Genomic DNA, 13485 nt, shown 5'->3' on the forward strand with positions numbered 1-13485 from the left:
AACTTGCTTCTGGGTATTTGTAATTTTCTGAAATCTTGCATAAGCCCAACTTTCGACTAAATACTAGTTTGACTTCTCAAAAGCATAGATGCGAACTTTTTTCTGCTTCCTGCTCTGGTTCATCCCCATATGCTGTGTGACAGCTTTATTTCTAAAGCTACAGCTGTTTTGAATGCAGAATTGGAAAAACTTGGCCTACTGCTGGTTGTTTCTGGCTATTATGATTCTCAGAAGAAATTCAAGGTTGGGATGGTCTCTATGATGTTTATGATCCATCTATATAAATTCGGCACATATTCTGATTTTCTACATCAATTCAGCCTTTTGAGGCTTCACTCTTTTGTTCCGCATAGAGGATCCTGATTTTATGAATAAATCTCTCATGGCGCATAACAGATCATATTAAAGATCACTTGATCACAAAACAAATCTGAGTTTTGTTTTCTGGTAATAAATAGAGGGAAGTTCTTTTATCTGCTGGATCTGCTGAAGTTATGAAAAGTCTGCTACTGTTCCTCAATTCAAATGCAGCTCTACTGCCACTGAAAGCTCTAGACCAACCAGGTCAGTTTGTTCTTCGCAGTCAGTGCTATAGCTCCAACAGAGATTGAATTTCTGCAATGTAGTAAAATTTGCAGACAGATGCGTATGATTGACATGTTGTAATGTTATGTAATTGAACAGGTCTGGAACATGAGATGAGAGTGTTCGAAATCGACAAAGTAACGTCACGGAGGACTATCGAGCGGCTACTGGAAGAATTTCTTCCTCATCTTAACAACTCATTGTGAGGCTGTGACCCACATGCCCACCTCCATTATTGCAATATGCATTTATGCATAAACAAAAATTCTCCCATCCCCTCATTGCTTAAACTATTTGTTTAAGCTATACACATTTATTTGTTATCTTACTCCTATTTCAAATAAATGTAAGTGTCTATATTTCCCAAATCTAAGGTAAAATATAGAAAATGAGGCCGGGCTTTTAAGAAAGAATAAATTTTGTACTATATTAATATGTAAATGAAATTGGCATGGGCATTTGGTTGAGTTGATTAACCTGGTCTGAATCCAGGTTTTCCATCCCCATCCCCATTGTAAATTAAAAAAAGATATGTATAAGGGTATGGGTTGATGTATAATAAATAAATATTAGGGGGAATCATTCTGTATTTTTTAATACTTTTTAGAGGGTTTAGTTGAAAAAGTGAATATTGAAGAGGGTGAAGTGCAATTTTTATTGATGTTGAATCGAGAGAGTTATTATTAGCAAGTTAAGAGATGGGTTATCACGCGACACGCACATGCTTTAACGGTTTCCCGGTTAAACACCGCCATCTGGCAACGGCATTGTGTGCGATCCCCAAGGCCCGCCTCTCTTTTGCCTCTTTGGACTGGCGGAAATACCGAGTCAATTCTGCTATTCAAATCCCTCGCAGTTTCCACTCACTTCTCTCTCTAGCACAAAATTCCATGGGTTCTGGTGTGAAATCCAACAAGGAATCTCGCATCCCGGAGGAAGCGAAGAAGATTCTGAAATCTCTGGCCGCGGAATGGAACGACATATCCGATGCTGACGCGCTGCAGGTGATTCCCCTCAAGGGCGCCATGACTAACGAGGTCTACCAGATCAAATGGCTTACCAATTCCACTCGTCATGCGTCCAGGAAAGTGTTGGTGAGGATTTATGGATCCGGCGTCGAAGTTTTTTTCAATCGTGAAAATGAGATCCGTACTTTTGAGTTCATGTCCAAGCAAGGCCAGGGCCCTCTGTTGCTTGGCCGCTTCCCTAATGGCCGTGTCGAGGAGTTTATTCGGGCTAGGGTACGTAATTTTTTGGATGTTACTGCGCATTTTCTTTTTCTCGGTTGTTCTTACATTTTGCCTGCATTCGTGGTGCATTTTTGTTTTTGTATTTGTTCTGTTTCAATGTAGAGTTTTCGCTAAAAGCGCGTTAACTGATAGCGTTACTTACATTGACAATATTCGAATTCGTTGCTTGCCAATCTTTAATTAAATTTCAATCTATAGAAATAGGTAGTTCTGAGTTCTTTGCTTCAATGATTAGTGCTTTCTCAGGTGATTTGTGTGATGTAGCTGTATATGCTAGTTTACATATTAAAATTCTCGACGAAAATGACTAGTCTATCTTAGTAATATAATGCCTTCAACTTTGGCGATCCAGACACTCACAGCAGGTGATTTGCGTGATCCTGAGATATCTGCTCTTATTGCAACTAAAATGAAGGAATTCCACAGTCTAGATATGCCGGGGCCCAAGACTGTTGCTCTTTGGGATAGACTTCGGTGCGGTTATTTTTCTTTATCACTTTCTCTATAGATTCAAAAGAATGATTATTTCAGGAAACTCCTACCTGTGTTCTTATATTACATGTGCTTACATGAAGTTCTATGTCGTATTGTTTCAGCAAGTGGCTTAATGAAGCCAAACGTCTATCTTCGCCACCGGAAGCTGAGGAATTTCGCTTGAACATTCTCCAAGATGAAATATCAGAACTGGAAAAGAATCTCTCGATTGGTCATCAACTTGTAGGATTTTGCCACAATGATTTGCAATATGGTAACATAATGATGGATGAAGAAACCAGATTGATAACCATAATTGTGAGTATCAAGCTATGCTCGTTACCCCTTGTTATAAGTGCAACGCCTCCATAGACTTCACCTGTGAGGGAGCTACTGACGTTATACAAGTACAGAAAAATTAACTAGATTGATATGATCCATGGAGGGGTTGTGCCCTACTTTTCCCGCACTTAGTTATTCCACATCCCTTTAGGTAGAGGTATACCATCCTGGTTGACTGACTTATAGGACAGTGACCGGGTGGAGGTGTCATTGTGGAATTGGGTTGACTCAGGTGAATATGCAGTTGTTTTCGTCACCTAAATCTGATACGACGTTGCAATCGTTTGTTTACTCTATAGTTTGTGGACCAGTGCAGTTGTAGTTTCTCTTCTGTCATTTTCACAATCCTGACAGCTTTCAACTAGTGGGTAGTTAGGACTTTAAACTACCTTCACTGGTAAGCTGAGTCTGCCCTTCAGAGGTAGCAGTATGTTAGGTTCAATGAATGTGGCAGAAAGGTTGGCCTTGCTTTGTTGGTCGCTGCATCTTTTCCCTCTCTATATACCCAGAAATTGCTCCTCCTTCATAACCATTGCAAACAAGTCTTTGGAGTCCCTTTCCTTTGCAGAGCTTTCCTTGCATAGATTGTGATAGTTGGTTTATCTTTTCTGCATATATGATAGTTTCAAATGATATTTTCCTTAAACTAATGACCTTACAAAAGACAAAATCATAAAGTTAGTTTTTATCTAATTTATGTAACCAGTGAGCTTATGTTTCATGTCTAATTCCCTTTGATCTAAGCTACCTCTACTGGTTTATAGGATTATGAATATGCAAGCTACAACCATGTAGCCTTTGATATTGCAAATCATTTTTGCGAGATGGCTGCAGACTATCATACTGAAACTCCACATGTTCTGGACTATAGTAAATATCCAGGTAGAGGATGTGTTGTTTCTTCAGTCACCTTTCATCCCAAGACTTTGGTAATTGATATGTGAAATTAGTTGTTGTTCCCCTTATTCAGGTTTGGAGGAGCGTCAAAGATTCCTGCGTATCTATCTGAGTGGTTCAGGTAGTAATTATTTTAATTTTCATCTAATTTTACCACAGCTAATTGCTTGTGGCAGTTGTGTTTATTTTTCCTAGTTTCACTTTTAGATTTGATGAGTGATTTAGGCGTTTCGAGTGTGAAATCTTTTCTTTTAACATCTCTGTGAAGAGGAGTAAGGAATAGCTTTGGGACGTGGTATCTCTTGCTCTTGGGTGACCTATTCAGAGTGGACAATTATAGTACCTTCTTTTCTTTTTTGAAACTTCTGTTAGAAAGATTGAATATATAATACCTCATTTGATGAATATCCCTGAAGTTCTAGAATTTTGTGCAGGCAATCAACCTAGCGACTTAGAGTTGGGGCAACTACTTGAGCAAGTGGAGAAGTACACTCTTGCAAGCCATCTTCTTTGGGGCTTATGGGGAATAATCTCGGTGCATCTCCAAACTCTTTGTGCTTACAAGATTAGCACAGTCTGGTTTTTATGTAGTTTAACCTTCAGATTTTGCTTTGGCATATTTCTTGCTCAGTCTAACTTTCAACTGATACGAAGTTTGTCTAAATCTGTCATGTTTAATTATCAAGTTAATGGCAACAGATCTATTAATTTATAGTAATAAAAGTCACTAACTACGTAAGATGTATGTAACCACATTTTGCGTGTCTTATCATCATGAAAACTTCCCATGATGTGTGATCCGTGCAAAAAATGCTGAGGCTTAATTGAGAATGGTGGATGAATGGAAAGTTGTATTAAAAAGACGATGTTTCTTGTTCAATGTTAAGTTATCTCAATTTCCTTGATAATTAAATATGGTACTATTTAATATCCATCAATATATGACTGTAAGATTGAGAGCATATGGTCTCAATCTGAACTATTCCACTTGAAATTTAGTTCATTTTGAAAGTTTCTTATGACAAGATTATGAAATAATCAATACACCAATCTTCTTTTGTGATTTAGTTAGAAGCGAGTATAAATTTGCTGAGGATTTAGAGGAACAATTTCATCATTATTCTTCTTATTATAACAGGAGCATGTTAACAAAATTGATTTCGACTACATAGAGTATGCAAGACAGAGGTTTCAACAGTACTGGGCAAAGAAATCTGAAGTACTGGGATTTTCAAGTTCGAGAAAACAATAGCTTATGGTGAAACTTGTTCCCTGGAATGCTGAAAGATAACTACTGTGAGGAGTTCCTATCAATGATAGATGGCCTGAAGTCCTCTGCGGCTGATTCTACCGATTAAGGGATTCTCTGGCAGTAAAAGTATAGAGTGATACTTTGGGCCCTTCGGACAAAGATTTTTTCCGATCATATGTACAGTGAGGGCACATAAATGCTCTTTCAATGTTTGGTTGATGCTTTTCTGCACTTTGGAGAAATAGTTTTTTGATCATACTGTACAGTGAGGGCACATGGATGCACTTTCAGTGAATTCATATTAGGTTGATGCTTTTCTGCACGTTTAAGAAATATTTGTTTTGATCATACGAACAAAGATGACAAACAATTGCTCTTTCTACGAATTCATATTTGCGTACTCATGTTTGCCTACCTTTGTATATGCAACGGTATGAATAAGTTAAAAAATAAAAATGAACCCTCTGGTATTAGCTCCAATATTGTCATGGTGGTTGCTCTAAAATGGTACCATGGTGCTTGGGAGTTAGTACTAATGTTTATATAAAATGTTTTATACTTGTGGTATGTACATTTAAAATACAGAAGAAGATGCGATGTTGAGGTTTCGACATCCAAACCAGTCCTATTACTTAAATTACCCCTGGAATAGCCCCGAAAGAGGGAATGAGAAAATTTTAAGCGGGAATGTCAGTTGAAGAGTTAGTTACTACTTATACTTACCAGCAGCACGAGATATATCTTAACAGGAACTATCAAACTGATCAGCTCCAAGTTTCCATGGCAACTTCTTTCTTCCTCAGCCTTCTCCTCGTGGTCGCCCTCATAGCCACCACCTGCCGTGCCGTCTCCGCTACAGAAACCCTTCCTCCAACACAACCACCCTCTCTGCCCGTAATACCACCACCAGCAGTTGCCTCTGTACGGACTCTGCAACCGCCCCCCGAGCCATTGGCGGAGATTCAAGAAAATCAGCCAGACGAACCTCCACCAACACAACCATCCTCTCTGCCCGTAATTCCACCACCAGCGGTCTCCAATGCACGGACTCCACAACCGTCCCCGCCCCCGCCATTGGCTGAGATTAAAGAAAATCAGCTCAACAACATCATTGACGCGCTTATAGGTACTGGCGACTTCGTGGGGTGGGCTAACCTTCTCTCATCCACCGACCCTTCAGTCTTCCCACTCACGGCCACCCTTTTCATCCCCAGCAACGATGCGGTCTCTCATTTCCCCACGGCCAACACCGCCGGAATAGACTACGATCCTTTTCTCATTCCATATCACATAATCCCACAGCGCCTCACTTTCTCCGATCTCCAGCAGTTTAGGGTTCACTCTCGCCTCCCGACTCTCCTTCCCTCTAAATACATTGTCATCACCAATAACTCGCCCTCAAATTTCACCGTCGATGATTCCCAAATCACACAAGCCGATATCTTTGTAAATGTTGCTTTCTCAGTGCATGGCATCAAGAAAGTCCTCGATTACTCTGTATATGGCGGTGATAACGTCCTTTCACCACCGCCGGAAAAAACCAAGTGGCCGAGAATAAAACCTACTCCTGGGCCGCCAAAGAAGAGAAGACCGGTTCTTCCGGGAGAAATAACTGTGGGCCTGAAGTCTTGCGCTTCCTGTTCATGCAGTGAGATTTTAATGATATTTTCGGCCTTTTATGTTGTTTTCCTATAAAAGATTCTTTGAGAATGTACGCGCCGATATTGCATGAACGCAACGTCAAGAATGTGGATAACAAGAAACCCTATAGATCTTGCTTAGAAAAAGCAAAAACCATAGATTGAGCTGATGGATGAATATGTTATAGGGTGTCCTTTGTTTCTTGATGGGTCAATTTAGAAATCTCAGGTGTTTGAGTGAATAGATCTTTGATTTCATAATGTTTCTTTAGGCTAATTCATTGAGTGCCCTTTGTGATCTCTTAACCAATGCAAAAATATTCACTAAAAATCAGCAATTTAAATTACTTATGCAATTAATATTGGAGGTTTTATTTATTCAATTCAAATGTGTGTGTGTGGGTGAGAGAGAGAGAGAGAGAGAGAGAGAGAGAGAGAGAGAGAGGTAAACAGAAAAAAATGCAACGGGAGAAATAGATTAGATGACATTTATGGTAGAATATATGACTACTGTTAGGGTTAAAAAACTGTCCTCTAATTTATACAAACTATAATCTGTACTTCACCATCCCCTTTGCACGAAGCAGAGCCAGACTTCTCCCTCTTTATGCCAAGATTTCAAAGAATGACAAAATGGGAACTGCCAAAATTTGAGTACCTACGTTCAGAAAAAATGGTATTGTCATTTCTGTTTTTTCCGGATCTCCTCTGTCAGCATCTCAACAGCTACTCTCCATAAAGGGCTTGTTGACCCTTTGCATAATATTCTATGCATTATTTCTATCTCCTCGGAATTAGCTTTACTCAACAGTCGTCTGAATACGGACTGTATCTCATCGTCAGATAAAGAATTGCCTCTGCCTACTAATAAGTTATCCGCTTCCTGCACAGCCAAGTCAGTTCCAAAACTATCTGCTATCTCCCCTTCATCATACTTTGTTTCACTAGAATTCTTTTCAGCTGCTGCTACAAATGTATCACCTGAACTTGATGATGACTTCTTCCTAAGAAGCTTGTTTTCCCAGTATTCAGTGCATTTGTGATATGGATCGAGAGCCTCGATTGCCTACATTAAATATTGTTCTCACACCTAAAGATGTATTCGCAAAGTACATGTAGATGTGGTTAATATGGCTGGAAGTGAGGTCTACCTGAACAATGGATGGAGACAGAAGTCCAAACATTTCACGCCCGTTGATGCTGCTTGTAGGCTGCACCAGCGGCAGGCCTTGCTTCCCTAAACATTTTTGTCTTGTTATTTCTTGATTAAGTCTCTGCAACACCAATTCCCAGCATTCTTCTGCTGAAACATGCACAAAGCTCTCTTGTGGATGCTCTTCTAGACTAACCTGGGGAATTATTTTTTTGAGTCAGAAGAGGTTTACTTAAGTTGAGAGAACAGAAAAGGCTTAGGTATATTTGGAAAGCATTTAGTAAAGAGTGTGTATGCAAGTTCATATTAACATGAATAATTCAAGCAATAACATTAGTCCATAAATCAATCTTTTACAGAAGCCTTTTCTCTTTCTTGGACTACATCTATGCTGCAGATTAACACACTCTATCTTGTTGAGAGGAGAAAAAAGTTATAAGAGACAGATGATTTATGTGATGCCAATTCAAACTTATTTCATACACAGCTAAAATCACCATGGAGCAGTATAATTCCAAGTAACTTAAACAAAGGGGCCGTAATCTCTATCTGGTGTGTGTTTCTGTTAAGACAAATAAAGCAGTTACCTTGAACAAGGGACCTAGAAGCCCACCATCAATGATTTCTGAAGTGTAGCTACTCCTAATCAGTGGATTGCAAATGTTAAAGAACTTTACACGGCTTTTATAACCTGTAAAATTGATTGATCGACACAACAACCTGTGTAAATGCTTATGAAAGATGATATTCCTGGAGAATCTTCAGTTTAGCATGAAGTGTACATACCTTGTGGGTATATGGCATCCTTGTTGAACCATGGTTTTCCAAAAACAACAGACCCAAAATTTATTGGTTCAACACAAAAGCTTGTCATCCGCTCAGAATATGAATCGACCTTTGGAAGCTCATCTACTGGATGCTCCATGTGTTCGGACTTGAGTGAGGTGTTCGATTGAACTGTTGAAGGAAAAAGATTGAATCCAAACAACTTCTTGTGAGCACCAGGAATACGGTCACCAACATTCTTTGAATCTAACGGATGTTCACGATCTTTAAAAGCCCATGCTTCTACAGCATCCATGGACTCTTCTAATGCCTTCACCAGTGTCTTCAACTCGTCAATGGTGTAACGCAGAAGGACAAGTCTGTTTTCTGGGTCACAACGACAGATGAGATTTGCATGATTAAGACATGCAAACTTATCAGAGGAACAATTGCAACAAGCAGCAAACAGGTGCAAGTCATAAAAGCAAGAAAAACATTCCCTCTCCGTATCCAGATCAAAATCTTTTTGCATCTTTTGAAAGCGCATGACCTCTGGGAGGCACTCTATTCTTTTCTCCTCTAAATAAACCCTTGTCTGAAATTTGAAGAACAAAAAAAGAAAATGTTATATACATTTAACCTAAAAGTCAGATGCAGGTATATGCAAATATGATTAACTATTTTGGGGAACAGACATACACATACACCTCCTTAAGTGCATATATTCATCACTTTACCTTAATTGCTTGAGTAAGAATCCCATCTTTCCCACAGACGCTTCTCCATCTCAAATTCTCTGAATTTTCTTTCTTGAGAACAGTGATATCCCAAAGTGCCTGAACAGCCCTTCCAGCAGCGGCCAAGAGCAACTTATCATGTGATATTGACGTCTTGTGATGCTGTGCACTATAGAGCTCAATTGCACTTTGTCCATGTCGTAGCCAGTCAACAGGGGCCACATTTACTGCCTCGGCACAATTAAAGCCACAGTTGAATCCAGAGTGATAAGCCCTTGGAAAGGTAAGAACAAACTCCCCAGAGTTCTGGACCGCTCGATACACTGGAACACCTTCTGACTTTACAACTGATGGTGACAACTGTGTGACCTGATCAACACCAAATATGAAGTCTATCAATGTTCATAAATTGCAAATTTACGGACTGTCCAAACTCCCAACAAAGATGAAGATAGAGAGAGGTTTTCTCTGCGCAAGAAGGAAACAATGCATAATTTTTATCAACTATTAACTAACCAATTCATTTAGTAAATCTGGTTGTTCTTCAAACAGATCTGGCAAGTGTTTCCTCATTGCATTCTCCAATGCAGAAGCATGACTTCCTGGAACTCCATACCAAACTTTTGGATCACCCCAGTGCAGATAGTTCAGTGAGTAGAGATGGTGGTCTTCAACATGCTTTTATAAACACAAGAAATCATAGACATATCACGATTCAGCTCCACAAAAAAAGGCAATTGTTTTTCAAATTAATTGTTGGTAATGGAGCAATAATTAACAATATAAAAGGCACATCCAAAATAAAAGAAATTTGCCCCTCTTTATCTTATTCTTATGTGAATACACAGCTATATGCTTGAAAATATTAAACATCTAGAATAGACTTGAGATAATGCCATCTCATATGAACTAGTGAACAAGTGGTACATCTGTTGGAGTTGTCTGAGAAATATGCCTTGTTGTGAATTAATAGTTGAAATAAATTTAACTTACCCAACAAAATGACGAGAAGCACATTCCTATATAAAGCCATGGTACAACTACCCCAGAGATGTTGCACTCTTCAAAACACAAAACAGAACCAGGGAGACGCGGCAAGTTATTCAGATTCCAGCCTGATGTCACGTACTGATCAATCTTAGAGTCCGTCAACGATGATGATTCTTTAGGGAATCCACTCCCTAGAGTTCCGGTTTCCAGATCAGCTCCATAGTAAACCTATACATTTACATACACAGCAACATATAATTTGCATATTATATTGCATTAGTACCTAGCGGCGGGAAAATGGTTAAAATCTAATGTTCCCCCACCTCAACTTCATCTGTAGGCTGCTCAATGATCCGCCAATACTCTCCTTCAATATCATCAACCGAAGGCAGGCACCTCTTATCTTGAGTTTTTTCCTTCACTTCAAAGTATGCTGCTTTAAATTCCTGAGAAAATCTTTGAAATTCCTCAAGTGTAAAGTCAGAGCCTGACTGGAAACCAAACTTTTCTTCACTATCACAAGCAGCGTTAGATTCCGAACTTTCAGCACGAGCACGTCTCCTCGGTCTTGAATTAAATTGCCTCCTCCGTTTTCTCTTCCGGTGCAGTTTTTTCCTCATGGGCTCCCTGTTCTGAAGGAGGTCTACTTGCTGAATTCGGGTAGAAAATTTAGCATGATCCCAAATTTTCTTATCCTTTAGCGGACAAGGGGGAATCCAAGATGGAGGAGGTACAATTTTGCAAATACCATAAGCTTCAGCTCTGGACCTTATGCTCGCTATATAACCTAGAGTATCTTGGAACTCCTAGAGTAGAACATCTAAATTAACTTATATCAACCAAAATAAAGGGCTAGAAAAGTAAATTTCTTTTTTTGAGATAAAACATACCTCCTCCGTTGGATAGAACACTGGAGCTTCGTCAATAAGAGGCCGGCGTGCTTCATCAGGAACCCATCTCGCTGATACCTGCTCCAACAGAATACGCAACAACGGAGAGAAGGTTAAGAAGATTGGAAACAATGCATATATGCAAGGTTTTGATGATTGGTAAATGCCATGGCCAAGCATGCAATTCAGAACTTGATCTCTGACCAAAAACCTGCTATTAAATATTAATTTGACAGGAAACACGGTAGCCCGCCTTGTACCTTCCGATGTCGCGGACTGCCTGGAGATTCATGGCTTTCGTCGTTTTTCTGGACACTTCTGGAATGATGATCCTGCAACAGAACTACTTTAAATATTTGATGCAGTAGCAAGACATTAGGTTAACACACCAAGTTAACTTAAAGATTCAGACCTTAATTCTCATGATTGTTCAGTTACCAACTGGAGCATATATCAACTTGTTTCTGATTGATGGTTCAACCTTTACTTCAGAAGTACCAACAGCAGAATCTCTAAGCAGCAGTCCTCAAACAGCGCAAGCCTGATGAAACCATAAGAAATTATGGTTCACAACTCGGTTGCTATTATGTAAGATAAATAAACAAATTTGTGATGTTAAACAGGAAAAAGAAAAACAAATGGTTTGAATAAAGAAGGGACATAAAGACGGATAAGGAAACCGGACATCAATTTTCCCGGACAGGTAATAAAGAAGACCTTTATTACTAATATTTTCTGAGACAATGAGTTAATTCATGTAAACAATGAAGAGCACATACATGGATGCCATAATTTCTTCCCTGAATAAGGACATTTCCTTACCGAAGATTCAGAATAATGACAGTAATCTCATGTGACGTGTCATAGAAAAATATTAAAGATACCTAAAATATTCTTTTACTTTTTTCCTCGTATTGTAGCCCTAAACCTAGTACGACATATCATTCTCAAGCCATGTTTCTGCCTGAACATTCCCTTAATACAAAAGATCAGATTATCAACCGAACAGTTAGCATAAAAGACCACGAGAATATTTGGATCTAACTATCACACACAAATCTGCATTCCTTTTTGGCTGTAGGCAAGGAAGAAACAGAAGAAGCATTACATCATCATACAATCTGCAGTTTATAATCTTGCATCATGGAAGCTCCAATGCAGCAGTTTACATAGCATCGATCATCTTTCCCAGATGATTCCACAGATTAAGAACTATATGTGTCCACACAAATCCAATATCATTTTCTGCAGATTTTATCAAAAACACAGGAGATAGGGCAGTTATGGAATAATATAATGAAAAAGGTGAAAACCTATGGAATAATATATATGAAGAAAGAGATGAAAACCTATTTGTTGTGATTTGTGAAAGAGAATTTTATGGGAAGAGGGTATCAGATCTGCACATATAGTGGCAGTAGTTTTCCATTAGATGGACAAAATCACTAACTTACAATGATGGAACAAAAGTTAAACCTAGGGTGATTTAGACAACAAAAGTTGAGATGTCATAGAGAAACTGACCTCTTATTAATCTTGGAAATTTTTTGGAATGAATTTCTTCTATGAACTTCAAAGAATCAAGAGACCTCCTACTCTGTTAAGCCTGCAGGAGAGAAATCCTCTTATGTCATCTACGCAAAATCAATGCAAACCCAAGTCCCAGAAAATCTTTAAACTCTAAACACAAAGAATTCTAAGAATTTTTGGAAGCAAACTGAAATTGAGACAGCAGAAGTTGAACCTAATGTGGTTCTAATAAAAACCAAATTCGGAGAAATAATTTCTACTTTGCCCCAAAAGGAATTTGAAGAAATATCGGCAAGAATGAAAGATCAGAAATGATATCTTAATCTCACTAATGGAACAAAAGACTTAATTGTGAAGCATTCATCCAAACCCTACAAAACTAAAGGGAATTTCCCAGAAAATCACAGTACGGAAATTCCTTTAATGCAAACATAGAAGGATGAAGAAATCAGCCAAGGTTAAATATACATTTGACTGAGTAAAAAGAGAAAGGGCAAAAGGGCAAAGGGGAAAACCTTCTTGTATTCAATCTCACAGAAGAAATTGGTTTATGGGAGATTTCTTTCTTGATGACAAAACAATAATAATAAGAATAATTAGAAAAACAAAAACAAAAGGGGAAGGAAAGACTTGTTCTTTTCTTTTCATGGATTAATAATAATAATAATAATTTCTTTGATGCTGACAAGCATACAATATGACACCTAAACAATTCCACGTTGGAGTCAGTGTTGCTTTTCTTATAATATATACATATATATAATAATATTTTCTCTCAAACTATTTTATAAAAATAAAATATGATTCGGAATTTATCTATAAATCTCTTTAACATTTAGGAAAGCAATGGGTTGTTGTGTAGTAGGATAAGAAGTCTCCTATAACGAGGAAGTTGGATCTACAACAGAGAAATAAATGTATCGAACGGAAATCAATTGGGGGGGGGGGGGGGGAATCTAATGGAAAGGGACGGCGGTTAA

The 13485-nt window shown here is 38.5% G+C and overlaps 4 protein-coding genes across 15 annotated transcripts in view; 3 read left to right on the forward strand and 1 right to left on the reverse strand.

The window, feature by feature from the left end:
- The window catches only part of LOC105175824 (protein prune homolog), an 8312-nt gene extending 7315 nt beyond the window's left edge, over positions 1-997 (forward strand). For 2 of the 3 annotated variants that reach the window (XM_011098416.2, XM_011098418.2), the window contains 3 exons: positions 179-243; positions 459-564; positions 685-988. In XM_011098416.2, the coding sequence (XP_011096718.1) occupies positions 179-243; positions 459-564; positions 685-791 (278 nt within the window). In that variant the 3' untranslated portion in view covers positions 792-988. Of the gene's footprint in view, positions 1-178; positions 244-458; positions 565-684 lie in introns of all 3 variants that reach the window. The other variant, XR_002288160.1, reaches the window with a different exon arrangement.
- Positions 1121-5116, forward strand: LOC105175823 (probable choline kinase 2). The gene is made up of 7 exons (XM_011098415.2): positions 1121-1826; positions 2188-2309; positions 2432-2627; positions 3416-3533; positions 3622-3669; positions 3983-4083; positions 4687-5116. Exons 1-7 carry the CDS (start codon positions 1284-1286, stop codon positions 4798-4800), a joined length of 1242 nt encoding a protein of 413 aa, XP_011096717.1. The 5' UTR covers positions 1121-1283; the 3' UTR covers positions 4801-5116.
- Positions 5321-6576, forward strand: LOC105175825 (mucin-2-like). Its single transcript, XM_011098423.2, has one exon. It carries the CDS (start codon positions 5488-5490, stop codon positions 6493-6495), a length of 1008 nt encoding a protein of 335 aa, XP_011096725.2. The 5' UTR covers positions 5321-5487; the 3' UTR covers positions 6496-6576.
- On the reverse strand, positions 6894-13145 carry LOC105175826 (lysine-specific demethylase JMJ18). Of its 10 annotated transcripts, none has more exons than XM_020698479.1 (15): positions 13021-13145; positions 12500-12581; positions 12325-12375; positions 12084-12220; positions 11388-11516; positions 11236-11307; positions 10976-11053; positions 10409-10891; positions 10089-10313; positions 9612-9773; positions 9096-9464; positions 8380-8953; positions 8181-8284; positions 7592-7789; positions 6894-7506 (listed from the first exon to the last, which is right to left on the reverse strand). In XM_020698479.1, the coding sequence occupies exons 5-15, from the start codon at positions 11397-11399 to the stop codon at positions 7123-7125; spliced, it is 2661 nt and encodes an 886-aa protein (XP_020554138.1). In that variant the 5' UTR covers positions 11400-11516; positions 12084-12220; positions 12325-12375; positions 12500-12581; positions 13021-13145; the 3' UTR covers positions 6894-7122. The 10 variants fall into 10 exon arrangements, with proteins under 10 accessions (XP_020554138.1, XP_020554139.1, XP_020554140.1 ...); XM_020698480.1 differs by lacking the exon at positions 13021-13145 and adding an exon at positions 12720-13002; XM_020698481.1 differs by lacking the exon at positions 12325-12375 and having other exon boundaries at positions 12084-12187.

Source organism: Sesamum indicum, linkage group LG12 (assembly GCF_000512975.1).
Source record: "Sesamum indicum cultivar Zhongzhi No. 13 linkage group LG12, S_indicum_v1.0, whole genome shotgun sequence".
NCBI classification, from domain to species: Eukaryota; Viridiplantae; Streptophyta; class Magnoliopsida; order Lamiales; family Pedaliaceae; genus Sesamum; species Sesamum indicum.